This window comes from Antrostomus carolinensis, unplaced genomic scaffold (assembly GCF_000700745.2).
Source record: "Antrostomus carolinensis isolate BGI_N321 unplaced genomic scaffold, ASM70074v2 scaffold12602, whole genome shotgun sequence".
Lineage (NCBI taxonomy): Eukaryota > Metazoa > Chordata > Aves > Caprimulgiformes > Caprimulgidae > Antrostomus > Antrostomus carolinensis.
Window position 1 is genome coordinate 24,444 of NW_010297654.1, and position 20,096 is coordinate 44,539.

A 20,096-nucleotide genomic window follows, 5' to 3' on the forward strand; every position below is an offset into this window, starting at 1 on the left:
TAGCAACAGGACAAGGCGTAATGGTTTTAAAGTAAAGAGTGTAGGTTTAGACTAGATGTAAGGAAGAAATTTTTCACAATAACGGTGGTGAAACACTGGAACAGGTTGCCCCAGCGGGTGTGGCAGAAGCCCCATCCCTGGAAACATTCAAGGTCAGGCTGGATGGGGCTCTGGTGATCTAGTTGAAGGTGTCCCTGCTCACTGCAGGGGGGGTTGGACTAGACGACCTTTAAAGATCCCTTCCAGCCCAAACCATTCTATGATTCTGTGATCCTCTACCCAGGACTTTATCACCAGTGGTCTTTGTTCAGCCACTGATTGCAGCTTTTCCTTGTAAATACTTTGACCTGACATTGTAGTGAAAGGTAACCAACCAGTGTGTATTCTCATGTTCTTCTTTCTTTCAAATTTTTAAAACTTGCTTTTCCTATAAATACCATGGTTAAGTAGCCAGATCATAGTTGCTAGGCAAGTGTCTTGTTAGAAATTATTCACGCTCTTGTTGTTTTTGTCCTGGCTTGGAGGAGGGTGTGTTTGCCTGTGAAGTCAGGGAGAGAGGCTGCTGTTCCACTGAAGTGAATGGAAGGTTTACTGGGATTTCACAAGGGTGTTCTGTTTTGCTACTTCTGGAAAAAATACGCTTGCTATTCTCCATTGCTCGATATTGTTGAACCTTGGCTAAATAAGCAGGAATTAAGCTTATAGGAATTATTCTTTAAGTTATTATTTCCTAATGCTTTTTGGAACTTAAACATTTTTTTATTAAAAGATGACACAACACAACATACTGCCAAATACAGACTTGTTCATATTAGCTGTATAACGTGTGAATAAGGTGACTAACGTATGAAGTGATGGTGATGAAATTTGTAACATCTTATGTATAATGCATTATCACTATACAAATGAAATTCTGCCTGGTTTTGGGCAGGTGGACCCCAAATTTTCTATTTAAAAAAAGAAAGGTTGTTTGCCATATACTGGAAATTCAGTGGCAAACCATAATAAATTTAAATACAGTCATTGTAAAAGCTAAAGTCAGTAATGAGCATTGAGGTGCTTATTACGTTGTTAGATCTTACTGGATTTTCAGTGTGGGAGATTTCTGTAGTAATAGTATAACTGTTTTGTAAAGATTGTCAGAAAGCTGCAGGTGGGCTGTGGGCATTTGATCCTTTGGCAGAAGGACGGTCGTGTTCTTACCAAAAGTAGGTGACATCCTGACAACAGAGGAGGAGGAGCAACTTCTCATTTTTCAGAGGTGCCAAGAGAGTATTTTCATTTTAATTTATGGCATTTGGAATATGTTTTAAACTGAGTTGGATTCAAAGATTGTGGATTATCTACCCAGAAAGTCAGTCTGAAATAACTAGATAAAAAAAATTACTGACATAGTTATACTAGTGCAGTTTCTTACATTGATAAGTCCTATCAGTCCTCCTTTCTGTGAGACTAGAAGTTCTGATGAAACTTGGACAAGAGATAATTACTCTTGATTAAGTGTTGGTTTTCTTTGATAAGACTGTTCCCACTTCATTGAGAGGAATCAGTGTTAAAAACAGGAACTTCATTAGTTTTCGTTAGAAACACATCTGGAAATAGTACAAGTCCTCAAAAAGATGGAAACAAGTCTTTTATAGGCAAAGTGAATGCAACAGCATTGAAAATACATTATCACCTATATAGCCAACTTAAAAACTTGTACAAGTTTTAAAGGACTTATCGATGACAGATTTTAGCTGTGGCTCAGCCCCTTAATATATAGGTGAAATCTATTTTGTGAAAGACCACTTTTTTATTATTGTCACAACCGTAGACTTTTTTTTATCCTAAAAACTTCACCGTAGGGTACCTTAAAGCATTAGAGAACCAGGATGATGCCAGAAGTGTTAGTGGGATATGAGGGAGATGTCCAAAGAAAAAGAGTTGCTTTGGCAACTTAAGCATGCAAAGACAGGGAGATAAATAACAATTAATATTAACTTCTGAAGAACAGAAGAGTTTGATATATCTTTTTCCTTGGAAAAGAAGTTGTACAGTTAATGAAACATAATAGGTTTTCTAGATACGAATCTTATCTGGGGTTTATGAGCTTCATGACCTGTCACTGCACGCAGGATATGTGAGCTAATTTTCTATCTCTTATCAGAAAAGCCAAGCTGGATTATCATGTCCAGTTTGGGGGCTTGCTTTTAGATAATGAGGTAGACAAACTGCATTGAGTTTAAGAGCAGACAAAGAATGATAGTCTGTAAATTGTGATAATGGGGAATGACTGACCAATTGGCATTGTTAGGCAAATTGGCAAATAAGGCTGGGAAGGAGGGGGAACCGTGTGTGTGTAAAAGGCTGTTGAAGAGGAATGGGAGAATGCAGTTCTAGCAGGATTAGACATATAGACCTTAAATGTCAGAAGAAAGTTTGGTTTTAGTGCTAGCAAAATTTTCTAAGAGCAGAGCTACATAATGGAATAGGCTGTGTAGGAAGGGGGTATAAATATACTTGACAGGACATACTCAATCAGGTTGGGCAAAAGTATTTTGTGGATGACCAAGGTAAAGCCTTGGAGGAAGTAGAGTAGGTAACTTCTGATAATCATTTATAGCTCTTGTGATGCTCAGAGTTAAACATGCAAGTTTTTAAAATGAATTATACTGTAACAAAACATATATCATTTCACAGTTCTGTCCCATGATCTGGTTCATGGGACACTTTCTGTGGTTTTAGATTATGATAATTTTGCATAGAGAAGCTGATACAAATCAGTCCATCAGGAGACATCATTTTTGAGTAAAACCGATGTTGTCAGTAGATGGCACTGTTTTTCTTCCAGTGCATTCATGTTCTGTTTGGTGAGGGGAGAGTTTTTATAAATTTCTTTTCATCTATGCCACCTGCTTATCTGTTGTGCTGTAAATAGATTGCATTCAGGAGCATCAGAGGCTCACTACAGTATTCGGTAATTATTCTTAATCTCTTTAAAAGCCTTTATTTCCACATTATTCTTGACTGGCAGAGAATGTACGTTTTCATATGTGTCTGAGAATGCACACGCATACCCATATATATATTTGCCAGGGAGAAGCTATGTTAAGGTGGATTTGATGAGAGTACATATGGATGATAAGATGACTGTTGCAGTTATCCAGGAAGAATTGTTACAAGCTCAAGTAACTCGTAGCTTTTTTTTTGTGTGTGTGTAAATTATAAAAAAAGATAGTAAATGTATCCAGATTGCTTAAACCACCACCCTGTGATGATATTGGGCAGCAACATTATTAGAAATGAATTTTGAAGACATTAAATAGTTTCTACTTCTTATTTTTGGCATGGTGAAATGCATAGCCAGGTGGTCTACAGGAACTCATTAAGTGAGCCATGGTGGGCTCCATGTGCTGAGAATGAAGATGATGTTAACAGTATTTTCATCTATAATGTGCAGGTTTCTGAGCCTGGGAGGCCGATTATCCATACTGTTAAATGATTAGGATGGTTCCTGTCAGGCTTTTGGTCTATATTCACTAAAGCTTTACCAGTTAGCATTAGCCAAGGACCATTCTGAAAAGAAAACTGAAATGCAGCCACCCTATTTTGGATGCTGGTATGAACATGGACAGATTTACACTTGTTTATCTCTGTGTCAAGGAGCAGATGTTGCTCCTGTTTGGGTCACTGGGACAGCTACAGCTGGTGAGTATCAGGTGAAACTGAGGGACAGAAGGGGTTGTCTTGACTTAATTTCCCTGCTGTTCTCCTCCAATGCCTGCCTTGTGCCCACTGTGTGGGACCTGAGATGTAAGTAACTTCAATAAATCCAGGCAGGTAGGATTCTGAGAGATGGAAGCACGTTACATTTGTAGAACAGGTGGGCTACTTCAGAATAGTTTTTAAAGGACCAGTGAGGCATATGCTTATATTTTGTGTACTTCTTGGAAGACTGGCTTTGAGGAAAATCTTTTAATCAAATATAGAAATGTGTTAAATCCTGTAAACTGACCTTCATGTATATAGTAGATTGTTTTGTTTGTATGACAAAAGGGAGGTCTGCTGTTTACATACCAAAATCTGTACTGTAGCAGTTGGAGAGGAACACCATTTGTCACTATTTGTTAGGCTCAGTGTTTTTGTTTGCTACTTCTTAGTGACTTTGTGGTGATTGAATGGCAGATATTCTTGCAAACACATTTGTCTTTTTGGTTCTTCCATTTTGTATCAGGTAGGATACTTAAGATGATTAGTATATAATCTGAATACTTACTGTGATGTATTCTATGAAATGTGGATTAAGAAATGCAGATTATAAGATTGTGATCAAATATATAAACTAGGAAATTAGATTGCTCACTTTACAGGAAAAGTTCTCTGTCTCCTCTTAACATGTCTTGATTTACAAATAAGGCAAACCGATTGAGCATCATTACATAAATGCAATTTATTTTTGTGCTTTATTTATGTGTAATAGTTATGTTTTTCTAGAAATTTTATCCATTGGAACAATGTGTCTGGAAATTACTTCACTGTAATAGAGAATTGACCAGATAATAAACAATGGGAGTTAATTTATGGCATTTCTCTCTTGAAGTAGAGTGTCCATAAATGAGATCTCCAATGGCTTCAAACAGCCATTTCTTACCCTTGTGAGGCTCTTTCCCAGCTGGAGTCTCGCAAAGAGTTGTTGTTGCTGTTGCTTTAGAAAAGAAGGGTGAGGACCATATAAATAAAAGCTGAGTGCCCTCTCCCAGAGAAACATAAATTGTGTGGGAGTTCCTAGTCTTCACAGATTTGAGATCACTCTGGGGGTAACTTGCATTCTGCTTGTCGAAACTGTAAACGGACTCTTTCCTTAAGAGAGATAGTGCCTTTAAAATACTCTGTTGCTTTCCAGACAATAATGAGGGAGCTCAGCTGGTGTTTCATCAGGCAGCCAGGCATGCTTGTTGGTTCCTGCTATCCTCAGGAATTTGGTGTTTAGAAAGAACTAGGATGGACATTTTGACATCTGTTTGGTATAAGGTGCAAAATTCTCTGTATCCAGATATATTACCTAGAGGTGGTTTAGGGTCATAATAGGGTTAAGTTTTCTATAGATATTTCCTTTGTAATTAGATACTACTTTTACTTTATTTAGTATTCTACTTATGTGATCAACCTTTGACAGTATAGCTTGAGGAGGCACAGTGAGAATGCAAAATGTAGGTAAGTTGAAAAGCATACATGTGTAGGAAGGTGCAGTAATTATGAATGGGTTACTGAGCAAAATGTAAGAATAGTAAGGTCGGTGTTCTCTGTGCAGTGCTTTTTCTGGCTGTATTTTCACACCCTCAATTTAGAAACAAAAATGAAGGAGGAAGGTATTAAAAAGGTGACAAAAATGCTTAAGGCATTATTGAATATAAACTAAAAAGAAGAGTGTGCTTTCAGAATGCTAGTATTTCCCTGACTGGGTGTCACTGAGGATGAAGGGTAGAAGATTGACCTCTTTTCCTTGCTGCAAGATCGGAAGGGATCCATTGTTCTTGAGAATCAGATCCTGAGGTGGGTTATGGTGCATTCCTTCATCCACATCTGCTCAGCAAATTTCCTCTTCCTTGCTCACTGTTAGGTAAAGGTCTTAGGACTTGAGAGATGGAGAAGGCGCTTGTGTTTAAGGACGTGGCCCTCTAAATTTGTCCCTAGGTGGTTGTTTGTAGTTTGATATTCCTAACCAAGGGGAAAAGAATTATGTTGCTGCACTTACCATTGTACCAGTCAGTAAATGCTGTTTGCTCATTAGCGAGTGTTTCTTCTGATTTGTGCTCTTGTTTATAATGTGTAAGCAATTCTTTTCTTCAGACAACCTTTGCAACCATAGAGCAAATGAGTAGCTGACAGGCTTACTTTTAACAATGCATAGCTCAAATTGTTGTTTTCTTAAAATAGGGTTCATATTTTTCCCCAAATCCCTGGTAATTCCTTGCAGATGTTAGTTGTATTTTCCACATCTTCAAATGGAAATGCTTGATCCTTCAAAAGAGATAATGAAAGTTAAAACAAAAATCTCACCCTAACAAACCATATGGTATCCTGTTAGAGGAACATAAAAACTTCACTTGCTCTCAGAGTTTATGTTCAAAACCTGTGCTACCTGGAGCTAGTTTAGTGTGAATTATGAGACAGGTACAGGGCTGGAGATGTATTCAAAGATAAAGGTTTTTTTAAATGATTTCAACATCAGTTTTTGACAGTCTTGATTTCCTGTCTCTTCAAGAACTGGAATGAAAACTGAGAGTGCTGATCCTCATTAACAATGTAACACAAAACTGATTTGATGAAGTTGATGCAGGAACCTGGGTTTATACTTTATTGCAGTTGCAAGTGGTTGCATTTCAATTTGACAGAAATTATTTTTCATTAAAGCTAAACAGGAATAAACTATACCAAAGCTGAGATAAATATTGGCACAGGGCTTTTTAGTGTTTTAAATAACATATTTTACAGTAGTGCAAGTACATGCCTACAGTGGGGGAAAATGTTTTATATTTTTCTTCCATAAAGGTACAACTACCATAGTCCTTACTATGGTAGTTGCATGTGGTTTTGCTCCTTCCAATGTATATTGTTTATACACACACAGTTCCTGAGAATGAGAACATGGGGGTGTTTGGGATGTATTGTCACTTACTTGCCAAGCTCTCTAGAATAGCTAATTCTGTACTTTCTCCATTACCTCCTATTTGAGAGGTGTCTTCACGTGTAAGCACCATTTTAAATGGTTGTCAAATAGTGCTGCTACTAGTTGCACAGCTAGGTGTTTGGGTAAAACATGAGATGTTCATAGCAATCCTCTGAGGAGGCTGGCTAGAAGACATATCTGTACAGGGTTGTCCTAGTGTGGTTTTCTTCAGCAGAGTTGTGTTTCTGGGCTCACAGTGACCCCTGAGCAGAAGGATTTGGATGGAGTCCTCTTAGCTCTAGAGAAGGATGCTGCAGTGTCACTGTGGAAGTCTCCTGCTCCTGATGAGTACTGGTAGTAGCTGAACAGTTTTGTCTTGATAGATAAGCTTTCTGGGCTGATACTAGACTCACTGTGCTGAGAGGTCATAGATGGTATAGGTCACAAAAAGAGGAAGTCGAAAGAAAGAGGAAGCCTTTTCTTTCCCACCTTTCTGTGGATCAGTAAAGACTTTTTCTCAACACAGTGCCTGGTTGATCACAGTGGAGGATTCACAAGTGATAAGGGGTATTGTCCTACGCATCTGTGGTCCTGGGGTTGTGTAGGAAAACTCAGCCCTGTTTCATGCAGTGGAAACAACTTCTTTATTATCCTTGGTTGCACTGTGATTATTCTGACTGCTGTGGAAAAAACACTTTACTCTGCTTCTCATATTTCCAGGGCCTTAACTGAACTCCTGTATAGGCAAAAAGAGCTGCTCAGCTGTATCCTGATGAGCTGCAGAACAACAGAATGTGCATCTAGAAGGTGGTGGTGTGTCATCTTCAGACTGTAGGTAGATGAACTGACTGAATAGCTTTGGCAAGAAAAAAAAAAGAGTAGACTTGATTAGCTGCATGCTGCTATACTGTGTACTGGTATACTAAGCAACGTGAATGTTGTTGGTGAACTTTGTCATCTCTCTTTCTAGATTGTTCCTGAATAGGCTGTACAGCCCAGTGCCAGCACAGATCGCTCCAGTTCTCTCTATCTTCCACTGTATGAGCTGATCAGTTAGTTCTACTCACTGTTTCCTACCTTTTAATAAATTATCTCTTGATGTAAGGAACTTCGTTCCTACACTGTGGCTGTTTAGTTTTCTGGAATTCTTTTTCCTAAGTATCATAGGGTGTTCTATATTCATGCACACCTACCCCTTAAGAAGATTTCTAAGAGCTATGTAAGGCAGAAATTTTTTTTCAGGAACTATTCTGCTATTCTGTCTGTTCCCAAGCACGACATAGGTGTTCATGCATCAGCTAATTTTATCCATCATTGCAGTGTGTATTGATTTGCCTAGTGCAGGCATTAAACTTAATAGACCTTAGTAATATGGAGCTTATTTTTAAAAACAAAACAAAACAACCCCAAAACCCACTACATTTGCTACTCCACAGCCTATAGATATCAGGGAAATTCTCAGATGGCAGGTTGCTCACAGCTGGTAGTAGTTCAGTTCATCCTTACCTTCCCTTGGAGCTCCTTTGCATGGTGAATGCCATCACATCCTGATAATCCTGTCTGTTTTGTTGGGTTCCATAATATGTTGTGCAGCTGCTTGAAGGTACAACAGGTTGTTTTGAAGAGTCATTCTGGGATGAGAACCAGCACAGTTTCTTCTCTGATGATTAGAGATGGGAAGAATTCCTGTTGCTTCTGTCATACAGCCTCATCTTGCCCCAGTGCTGCTCTTATGCACTGGTTGTCTGCTGGCTATACAGAATCTTGGGACGTTTTCTGCTCCTGATGTGTTTAAAGGACAATTTATTATTTGTATTTCAGTGGTTAAAGCACTTGCTGAGGATGCTGAAAGTCTGAGTTTACTGCCTTCATCTGAAGGAGAGGTTGATTTCCTATTTCCTAACACAGTGACTTAGTGATGGAACTATTTTGAGGAGTATAAATGTATAAAGAAATTGTATTAATTTCATTAAATTTTCACCAAGTTGAGATCTGGAATGCAGTTAGTTTTTATCAGGAAATGGATGAATCGGCTGGTGGCTGTGCCTATGAACATTTACATGTTCTGTGGGGAACAGAAGTATCAGTGGAAGAAATAGAGAGGAGACTCCTTTTAGAATGATTTTATAGCCTAGAATTAAATCAACAATTGTGGGAGGTATTGGTTTAAAACTGTGATGAGTGGTTAATAAAATAAATTTAAAATGGGATCACCTATCACAGTCTAAGTTAAGTTGGATTTCTCAGGCTATTCTTTTCCAAATGCTTAAATAATTCTGTACAGCTTCAGGAACACCCTGCGCTAGAATATCCTCTATTATGGCAGTGGAAGAACTTTCCAGGAAAGTGAAAGAATTGGATTTTGTTTTCCTTGAACAGAAGACACAGACCCTTGATCTTATACTTCTTGAGTTCTGTAACCCTTGCATTTATGGACAAAAGGGTGATAGTATCAGTGCCTCAGAAGAACTGTGAATCTTGCATTTGCTTTTTCTTGTTTTACTTTAAATATATTTGGAGACTGATATCAGAGGTTTTTGAGATTCATTACGCTTTTTTCAATTTTATTGCTGGAAAACAACAACAAAAATATCAAAAACCCAATCCAAATTCTAAGCAAAACTTGCTGTGCTTGGTAAGTGCGTTGCTGTCTGAGTTGGGAGTTTGAGCAGTGTGTTTTACAGGAAGAGAAGTGGAAGGATAATTTCTAAAATGACTACAGTAAGGTTCATAAGAGTTCTTCTACCAGAGACCTGTAAATTACTCAAAGACTCCTTATGACTGCATAAGTCAATACCAACACCTTCAGCCAGAACCAGGAATCAGTTGGTAGCTAGTTTAGGTCAGGAAGCACAAAGGTAATAGTCTGTAGTTAAGAAATAGCCACTTGTACAGAAACTGCAGTTGTTTAATTTTGCAGTGGTGTGATACAGCCCAACCTGAAAATAACAACAGTGTGAACAAAAATAGTGAGGTCTGTCTGGAGTTAAAAGACAAGTTAGCAGCAAGTGATAAAAGGAATGCATTGCACAGGTGCTGTGACTGAGAAATATTTGCTATGCCGATGGCAAGAGAAGCGGCGATTTCTGAGTTAATTAGATTCAGCTTCTCGTTTAATACCATTTGATGTACAGAGCAGGTTACCTAAAGGTGCGATTCTAAACCTCAGTAGAGAGGTTCTCGTGGAGAGCAGGTAACCTTACGGAAATTACAGTACATAATTCATCATAGTTAACGTGGTTTGGACTAGCTGACTGGAGAGGTCTCTCTCATATGCATTTTCATAACAGGTTCCCATTGTCAGTAAAAATTTATTCAAAAAAAGGAGGTTATAATATGCTTATTACCTCTCTGTCACCTATAAATCAGAATTTTTTTTGTTAAATGTCTAATGTGTAATTTACAAGTATCTTGAAAACGTATTTTAAAAGTGCACTTTTTTCTTAATTATCCGTAGTAGTAGTAGTAGTTTAATACATTAAACTGAGATTTCTGAAATAATTTGTAATGTATTTGTTTCAGTTGTCACACACTTGACATGGATGTTTCAACATCAGTTCTAGAATTAGATTTTTTGTTGTTCTGTTTTCTTTATCCTATTTCTCTTTTCCTTTATCATGAACCTCAAAATTGAGCAGCTTTACATTATAGGCATTTGGATTCTAAGGTAATTGAGGTATTGACAACTGGTTAGACTTGTATTTAAACAAACTTCTATGCTGTAATACTGTTCTGCTTTTATTTGTAATATTAGAAAGATACTGGTATTGGTCTTGGTCTTAATTTGTTATGATATATCTATGAGATCCTTACCTAGTCTTCAATTACATGATCTCATGTTATTTTTCCCTCTTACATTCTGTATGGAGTACATGATGCTTGCTGGAGGAGTGTTTACATTATTTTATGCTTTGTCCCTGTTGCTTCAGTAGAAGACTCCATGTGTTGTCTATTGTATTATGTCCCACTTGGAAAAAAAGTGATTCCCCCACCTGTGGAATTTTGTGTTGTGCTCAAGTATTTTCACAGCTGTAGGAGGTGAGGAGGTGCTGTTTTTCCCAACTTACAGATGAGGAACTAAGGCAAGGAAAAGGTGTAGACAGAAGTACGTGGAAATACCTACTAACTTCAGGAATTCAGCATGAAACATTTGGGCACTGATTTTTCAGGATATTTAGCATTTTGTATCTAGAAAGCAAAGGATTTCAGTTTCACTCTTAAGTGCAAGTGGAGCAGTAGAGGTCAGATGGGTCTATGTGCTGCTCTTGAAGATACATGAAGCTGTATCCCTCCACAGCTGCTGCTACGCTTTTAGTCTTCCACTCACTGTTGAACTGTTGTGGGGCCAGTGATAACCAGTAGAAAGAAGGGATGAGAGAAGGCTCCTCTGTGACTAATGTGGGAATTTATCTATTCTAAAAATAAAATAATACCTCATCTGATGATACTTGGAGAAATGTGTTACCACTGACTTCCTGTCCTCAAATTTTAAAAAGTACTTATCTAGCATCTCATAGAATTTCTGTGATACAGATAGGAGAGTAATCCAGTATAATGCCTAAAACCTATTTGTTTACCTGAATTTGTGAGCTAATCCTTTCTTCTAGTTTTTTAACCGTTTCATGCCTTGTACACTGTGCATGTTATAGATGATGAAATAAGTAAGGCAGGAACAGGTCAGGCTATGTTATCCTTCATTGCATAATCCTGATCGTTCCATTCATCCATGGTTTGAATAAGGCATAGATTTTTTTATTTTTTTTTTTAGAGAAAATATGACACGTAATATTATCACACTCTAAGGCATATGCACAAAGAAACCAAACTGAAGATTATAGGGAATGCTGTCACTTTCTAAATTGAATGGTAGATTATTTTTAAACTTAATGCTCTTTTAATATTGAGGCTTCTTTTATGTATGTAATAGCTTTCAGTTTTTTTAAAAAAGTAACCTGTAACCAAATTTGGGGATCTTGGTTTTGTGTGTGCATGTCTCAGTGTAGCTCTGCTTGTAGATGAGTCTTAAAACCATTTAATAGCTCTGTCAAGGGTTTGTGTCTTACCCTGTCTCCATGTTCCCGGGGCAGAACAGCAGGGATTCTCTGTTTCCTCTTAGGTCTAAATCAGCGGCACTTAGTTTGGCGTGCTGCTAGGATGCTTAAAATGCTCGTCCTGTTCTGCACCTGTGCAGATAGTCAAATGTGGATAGAAAACCAAAACTGCTGAAGCGATTGAAAAATTTCTGGACATTTAGCAATAGGCTTCAGAATAATTTTTAATGTCCAGGGATCTCCTGAACCTATTTGGTTTGTGTTTGATGGCCTGCAGTGAATCTGAGTTTTTGTTCAGTCTCTTCTGGAGTTCATGTAAAATCCTTGCATCCGCTGGCCCTCTTGTGAGGAATTAAACGTATCTGCTAACTGTTGCATGGAAAAATATTTTTATGTTATTTTAAACCAGATTATGACTAGCTTTGAATTGTCCCTGCTCCTTGAATTTGGGCTTATCACAAGTTCTTTCCATGTTTTCTGTCTTTCTTCCCAAGATTTTTTTTTTATTTTCACATTTCCCCTATTCCCTTTGCAGCTTGTCATCTGATGTATCTCTTCCAACTTCTTGCATTCCCACCATTTTGCTCAGTGATTGCATCACATTTTGAATTTCTGTGTCCAGTAAGTCCTAAATTCTCCTGAATTTCTCTTCGTGCTCCCCAGTGCTTATTTTGGTATAATGAGTGACCTCAAGCCTGTCTCGTGGTCCCTCTGAATTGGATTCAGGCAACTTCTTCCCCCATGCTGAAGAGGACATGGGCTTCATTCTCTCTTCTGGTATATGGATCTCATTCCTGTGTGAATATTCACCTTATGGAGAATCTCTGGGGAAATAGGTTACAAGACCTCTTGCTGATTTAGTTGAGTGTGTGTGAAATCTCTTATGCTGTAATGAATTGGACTGGGACCTCCTTGGAAGCAGGGAAGAAGTCCTCCCTTCTCCTGGGGGAAGACTACTGGCCATGGCCGGGGGGTTTGTCTCTGGACAACTCAGTGTTGACAGCCAAGTGGCAGATGGAGAGTCTACAGGTTAAGAAAAGGAAGCAGCAAGCCAGGCCTCAGAAGAGGACCAAAGGCCTCCTGGGAACTAGAAGGGACCAAGCAGAGTTCCCTGCAGCGCAGAATCGCTAGGTCGCCTGAAATATGCCTGGAAATAAGGGTTTGCCATTAAGGATACAATGTGAAGCGAGAGATTTATTTAATAAAGCTTTTCTTTGTTCTCTCTCACCTAGCTGTGATTGTCTTTCCCCTCTATTTATTAATTATCCTATGTGATAGTCTGATTACATCCTGAATTTTTTCTGTAATTTAAAGAAATTCTGAAATTTCCTTTTTTTTTTTTTGCTTTCTTTTTGAGTAGTTCCAGACACGTGCATATTCTACCTGTCATTTTTGTGAATGCTGAAATATTGTGGATGAATTTTCATGGGGTGGCAAAATGTATATGCCTGACACAAAGATATTCCAAATTTTATATTTTTGTTCTGAAAACATAGAGCTGTTTAAAAATTTCCGAAAAACAGGCTTTCCAGAATTTTGTTACCCATGAGCTAAGCCATTCTGGCTGTTAACAGAGAGAAATTAGGAAAAAAAGTGATCCGAGGCAGATAGTTGGCTTGGAAAACTGCATTCAGAAGCTCTGAAATTTCACAAGATGTAAGAGCAGAAAGCAGCAATCTCTTACCATCCATAATCCACAGTGCGAATGCCAAAAGCAGTATACAAGTAAATTTGAATAATGTGCATTTTGCATAATGTGTTGTAGGTCTGAGGAAAGCATGTGTGAAATGTACTTGTTTCCAGCTCCTGACTTTGACTTTCCCCTGGCTCTGCACCGATACAGAGGCAGGACGCTGCTGTTAGGTAGTCAGTGGCGTCTGTCTGCGCCGAGTTTCCACAAACGTGTATGGCTTCTGATTGAGAAACAAAAGTGGGCTGGTGTTCCACGCCTTACAGATTGCCCCTCAGAAGGGAATGGTCAGGCGGCTTTGGTGATGGGTTTGCTCCTGTCTTTGCATATTGCTTCTTTTAATGTTCTAAATCTCAAAGCACGTTTGTAATTCAGTACTGTGTTCAATGGCTTTAGCTGCTCTAAAATAGATGCTGAGACTGCTTTTAAATGGGATCTATTGTTCATGTAAAGAGCGGTATTAAAAGTAGTGAATATAATGAAAAATACAGGCCAGCTTTGTAATTAATGACTTTTACCAAATAAGGGAAATTAAGTTAATTTACTGTGTTGCCTGTTGTCGCTGTATTAAAAGTTACACTGGTGTTTGTGAAAAGTTGCTATCTCAGCAATTTAATCAACAACCTAGGCCCATATAGGAGTGCAGAGTTCGATATTACTTGTCTTGAAAAGAGCAAGTTCTGTTTTTGAAACTATTTAAAGTGCTATTCTGACAACAGCAGTTAGAAACAGGAATGCTAAAATTAACAGTTTAGTCATGCTAATGGATTGTATTATGCAGGTAGGTTGTGAATTCTTAATTATATGGTTTTTAATAAACTCTCTGCTATTGGTTTTGCGTAGATCATCCTTTGCAGGCTGGAAGTGCCAAGTGCAGGATAATTCAGTGAATGATGTGGACTATTTCAGCTTCTTGTTTTCAACCCTTATAGGTAATTCATGTGAATGTCATAATTCAAAATTAACGAAATTAAATTTGTTTTGGTAGTCAATTACTGGATTTAATTTAGAATAAATGGTGTAGTAAGTACTTAATTGTAATCTTGTTACATACTTTTGATATGAGAAACCCTTTTTTCTCTTGATCTGATTTTCGACACCCTATTTTTACACTTTGCCATTTGGGCTGAATATTTGCATACTTTTTTTCATAATAGCAACCTTCTTTGGAAAGTATGAGGAAAACCTAAATTCAGCATATGACTTGAACAAGAATTTTTTTTTCAAGATTTAAGTAAATGCCTTTTATTGGCTCATAACAGTATAAATGAGTGCCTCTGGGATTTCCTGTGGGCATGCTTACGCTATTAAAAACATTCCATCAGAATAAAGTAACCAAAGTACATCGAAGTGAACTGCCCAAGGTCAGCATGTGAGCAGAATTAGTTCTGCCACTATATTCTTACTCAGATATAGAAATAGTTGTACTCTGTGGTGATGCACCTTTGGGAAATTACAGTGGTTAAAATGGCATAATATTACTGAGAAATGTCTTCCAGTAACTTGTCCCGTGGTACAAAGAAAGTGTCTTTTCTTCGTCACCACAGTCATTCATAATGTTCAACTACTTTGCTTTCAAAAATTACCTTTTTTTCATAAAACAATGGAGAGAGAGCTGTACTGATAACTGAGAAAATAAAAGCAAAACAAAAGTTTTGGAGCAGTTGTCTTTTTTTTTTTTTTTTTTTTTTTTACTACAACATGTAATACCTGGCTAGAAGCAATTAGCCAAATTATTTTTAGAAGGTTACTGAGTTTTTGTGAACATTTAGTGAACTGTCTTGCATTACACCTGTTTTTTTAAAAAATATTTTTAAAGATACATGCGTTGAAAATGCACAACATTGGCCCCTTATAGGTTTTTTTTATAGCATGTTATAGTTTAAATGGGTATGCCATTGATTTTTCAGTTATTTTTGTTTTCTTTCAGAAGTGAGAATTTCTATTTTGATACACTTAATTCAAAATACCGAGCGAGAGCTTTTAAAAAAATAAATAATATTATGCAGGCATAATTTAAAAGACAGTTTTTGTAAGTGATGCTGTTGAAGTAGAACAGTGCTTGGCTTGTTTTGTGATACTGTTGTACTGCTTCTTTTTCCCTAGGGTTTTCAAGAGAGGAGTTGACTAGTCTCCAGGGCCTTAGAGGAAAACCACACATTAGCCAGACACAGCTTTCACCTGTCCGTCTTTACCTAACTGATCTGGACCAGTTTTTACACCACTGGGCTGTGACAGAGGTAATACATCAACGCTAATTCTAAATGACAGCATACAAAGTCCGAGTGCTCTCTGTCCCTTTTCCACGGATACCTAAATCTTGTTGTGAGTTGACTTGAAAAAAGAATGAAAAATATAATAGCTGTCAAATAGCCAGTGCTTTTCTACAACCATCAGATAATATTTTGAAGAAAGCTGCTTTAAAAGGTGAATGTTCAGACATGTAGTATGTAAAACAATATTAATGGAAAAATGGATAGAAGGCTGGGTGGAAAATTCTTAAACACTAATAAGATTAAGACCAGCAATATGTTTTGGCTTTCAAATCTAAATTAATTATAAAAATACTAATTATAAAGAGTGTTCTTTGAGAGTAAATTCCACTGTTAATTAAAAAGCACTTGCATTAAATGAGATTTTAACTTGGGAGTAATATTAAGTTGGCATTGGTGATTATTTAGAATAACTTCTGATGCTTATTTAATCAAAATTTACTGGGATTAGAAACTTCACAGTGAATTCAGTTCCCGCTTGTAAGATCGTAAGACCTGAAAACTTAATTTTACTGTTGGTTCTAAAAGGATTTGAGGCACCAGATTTTATTCAGAACAGCTGCATTAGTCTTCATTCTGGCTCGACTTTTTATTGCTTAGCTCACCAGAAACCAATTTAAGGTGTGAAATCATGTTTTAGTGACATGCTGATTTGACAGTATTTATGAAATCTCTGTCATGAATGCAGAAAGAAGAGTATAACAAGTTCTTAGTTGTATGATTTATTCTGGTTTTTCATGGCAGTCTTTTTGGTTCAAGAAAGCAGTATAGTAGATTTTTCTCTGCTAATCCATAAAGTTTAAGTGATAATCTATTGAAACTAATGATAGTCCAAGGCATACATCAAATGTCTGCTTTTATGTATTTAAAAGTATTTTAAGCAAAGTTGTTGTTTGGTACCGTGACTGACACACATCTTTAGATATCCTGCCTTCAATCAGTTGGCCTCTGGAGCAGCTACTCTTTCACTTTGTCTCTTCTGGGTAGCAATGAAGCATTTTCTCACCAGACTCCTTTCTCCAGTATTGAAAGACTAGAATGCTTTCTCTCCCTGTCCTGTACAGAACTGTTCCTCTGTGAATGCACCAGTGCAAAAAGTCACAGTGCAAAACTGGACACTGCCTGAAGTAGTGTCCAGTTTTGGGCTCCCCAGTACAAGAGACACATAGATGTCCTGGAGCGTTTTTCATATGAGATGATGCTGAGAGAGCTGGAACTGTTCAGCCTGGACAAAAGAAGACTCAGGGAATCTTATCAATGTGTAGATCCCTACTGGGAGGCAGTGAAGAAAGAGGGTGGAGCCAAACTCTTCTCAGTAGTGCTCAGTGACAGGACAAGAGGGCACAAATTAAAACACACAAAGTTCCATCTAAACACAAGGCAACATTTTCACAGTGAAGGTGATCAAAGACTTGAATCAGTAGCCTAGAGACGTTACGGTTCTCATCTATGGACGTACTCAAAACCGGGCTGGACGCAGTGCTGGGCAACCTGCTCTAGCTGACCCCACTTGAGCAGGGGCATTGGACTAGAGGAACTCAAGGGGGTCCCTTCCAACTTCAGTGATTCTGTGCTTCTTTGAAAATTTCTCCTACTGAAAAACAGAACTTTTGTTTCACCATCGACAAATCTCTTCATTGTTATTTTTTTGTTTAGAGCACAATGAGATTCCCGGTATGAGGAGACTGTATTTTTTGTTTGGTGGGTTGTTACACTTACGTGTGAGCTGCAAGTCAAACTGTTCCCGTTAAATATTTGCAGGAAGGACTGGTGGTATTGCAGTGCTGTTAAGGGTGTTCCCCTTAGAATTGCTATTTTTTTCCCATGGAATTTATGGACAGAAAAGTTGGAGCATCTCTGCAGTAGCTTTCTTTCCTACTGGAGAAAAATTAAGATACTCTTTCCTCTTGCCTCTGATCTGGTAATAGTGGTCTGTGGGATACACTGTTTATGTTCCACACTTCTTTGTTTTTACAAAGAGAAGAGATCAGTATTAAGGCAACCACTTCCTTTTATGAATCAGAGGATTCCATTCATTTTTCACTTGGATGGTTTTGATTTCAGATGCAGTCATAGATTTAGTAAGTGATACATAAACAAAACTGTGCTGAAGTTACCACTTAAAAAAATATAGTCAGATGTTAGGCTTTTAGATGACTGTTTTCTCTGTGTTTGAATATCTAATACAGTGCTGTGTTCATTAAGTTTTAGGGGATTTCTCTTTTCCTTGTTGGGTACCATTCTCCAACCTCAAACATATTGACCTGTATTCCCTTTCATGTTCAATTTGTAAAGAAAACATTCTGGGGATTGTAGTCCATAAAAACTTTGGCATATGGAGGCTGAAACATTAAAAAAAAAAAACCAAAGGCATTGGGGTGGGGAAGAAATATCCTGGCTTGGGAAAAACCTTTCAGTTCAATATCGGCAAAAGTTGCACAGGAATACTTTTCGTAGAGCGAGTAGTTTCCACCAAGTATTGAATAAGCTACTCTCCTCTCAAAACAAAATAAACCAAACAGCAACAAACCCCCTCAAAACCCAGAGCTGCAGCCTCTGAGGAGAAGAAAACAGCAAATCATGAGGCTCTTCTAGGATATCTTGAAAGAGAGAATGATATGATGGCTTTATTTGCAGTGTGTTGGATGGAGGTACGTTTGGAGACCACTTTCTTCCAAGTGGGCATAGTTCAAGATGTGACACAATTTAAGAATCAGAATATTTTTAGCTGTGACAAAAAATTATTTTGTTTAAAGAAATGCTACAGGAAATAATAAAACCCAGCTTGGCTTGAGATAGTCACGCTTTTGATGGAACTGAGGAGAGCAGCACAGCTTCTGAATGCTGAATCTTTCATGCTTTCCCTTGCTGGATAAAGAAGTTTATGGTGATGCTGTAATGTTAAGCACAATATTTGTAGTAATTTAAAATACTTAGTAAGTGAGAACAGTCCTCCACTGGCTGCAGTGCAGGCAGCATCAGGCCTCTACTTTATGTTGAGAATTGTTAATTTAAAAGAGTTCTCATTGTACATTCTTTTTTGTAATTCAGGATGTCCTCATAATGGAAAAATAGTTCATTGTGGATGAAAGTAAGTAAGGGATTGATGGAATTAGGATCTGACAGCCTGGTTTCCTATGGATAAATGAGACTAGTGATCAAATTCTTATTAGTCCATCCATCGTCATCTTTCTTCTCTTCTGCCACTAGTTTTATCTAAACCATCGGCTAGTTTTTTGCTCTCTGCTAAAAGAATCAAGTTACAAATACTAGTTGCCCATAAGTTTTATGAAAATAAGCAGGTGGAAGAGAAAAAACTAGATTAGCATGAGGCAGTTCATAACTTGGTTTCTGCATCCTGCTTGGCAGCCACCAGCTGCACGTGCATCACTCTGGACCAGGCTCAGCAGGTGCTGACGCTTGGCCCGTGGGGTGCCAGGGGGTCGTGAGGCAGGAGCAGCTGGGGTTATAGTGCTGAAGAAACAGAAGGGCAAGGGATGAAGGGTCCCAGGCGTGAATCCATAGGAGGCCACAGCTTGTTGACTTTATTGCTTATTGCTTGACTTTGTTTTCAAATCCAGAGGAAGGCAGCCCCAGCTTTCTGTCGCTGGCTAGCTGTACTGTGCAGCAAGTGGTACGTATTTCTGATGGTAATGAACTGTAAGAGGGAATTTAATGTGTAACGTGTGCGTGCCAGAGATGCAGAAGGAGGAAAGGTCTGCCTCTGGAGGAGGAGTAGGTTGTGTAAAGGAAAAGAACAACTCAAGGCATTTTCAAATGGCAGTTTGGACTTTTGGAGAGTTAATATAACCACTTGGTAGCTTATGGCTGACTGTAATTGGTGAAAAGACCAAACAAATGCACTTCTGGTAGGAATTAATACTTTTAAGTGGTTTATAGCAAAAACTGTTTTGAGATGGTTAATATTTGTAACTTTTTTTGTTTAGAGAATGGTAATTGGTATAGTGGAAATCTGAAGCCATGTTATTTTTCTGTGGAAGCTTTTAGGTAATTGGTGATTTTCACTTAAGGAGCAATGCTTAAGGGAAGTGTCCCTTTAAATGCTATTTTGTGTAGCTGTAAAGGTTAATCTTCATATTTTGTCTAAAAGATATGTTAAATTTGGAAACCTTGGTTCCTTTTCTGGAACAACAACTACTTAAAATTACATCTTCCTTATTAAAGCAAATTATTTAGAATCATAGCCCTGTAGGTGAAATAAATGGGACTCCAGACTAAATGGGTGCAACCTTAGGGAAGAGGCTTCAGTCTTTGCTCATTTTAACTGTGCCTATAGTATTTATCAGTGATATTGTTCACTCCCCTGTAATTAAATTGCTCTGCCAGTATCAGATGAAATAGTGCCGACAGAAATGAACAAGTTTAACAAGGTAACCATGTATACATGATAATTTCTGTTGTAATATTTG

The 20,096-nt window shown here is 37.9% G+C and overlaps 1 protein-coding gene across 2 annotated transcripts in view; it reads left to right on the plus strand.

The window, feature by feature from the left end:
• The window catches only part of TEX10 (testis expressed 10), a 54,115-nt gene that overhangs the window by 21,646 nt on the left and 12,373 nt on the right, over positions 1-20,096 (plus strand). For both annotated transcript variants that reach the window (XM_010162215.1, XM_010162216.1), the window contains exons 9-10: positions 14,237-14,325; positions 15,500-15,633. In XM_010162215.1, coding sequence (XP_010160517.1) covers positions 14,237-14,325; positions 15,500-15,633 — 223 coding nt within the window. The remainder of the gene's footprint in view (positions 1-14,236; positions 14,326-15,499; positions 15,634-20,096) is intronic.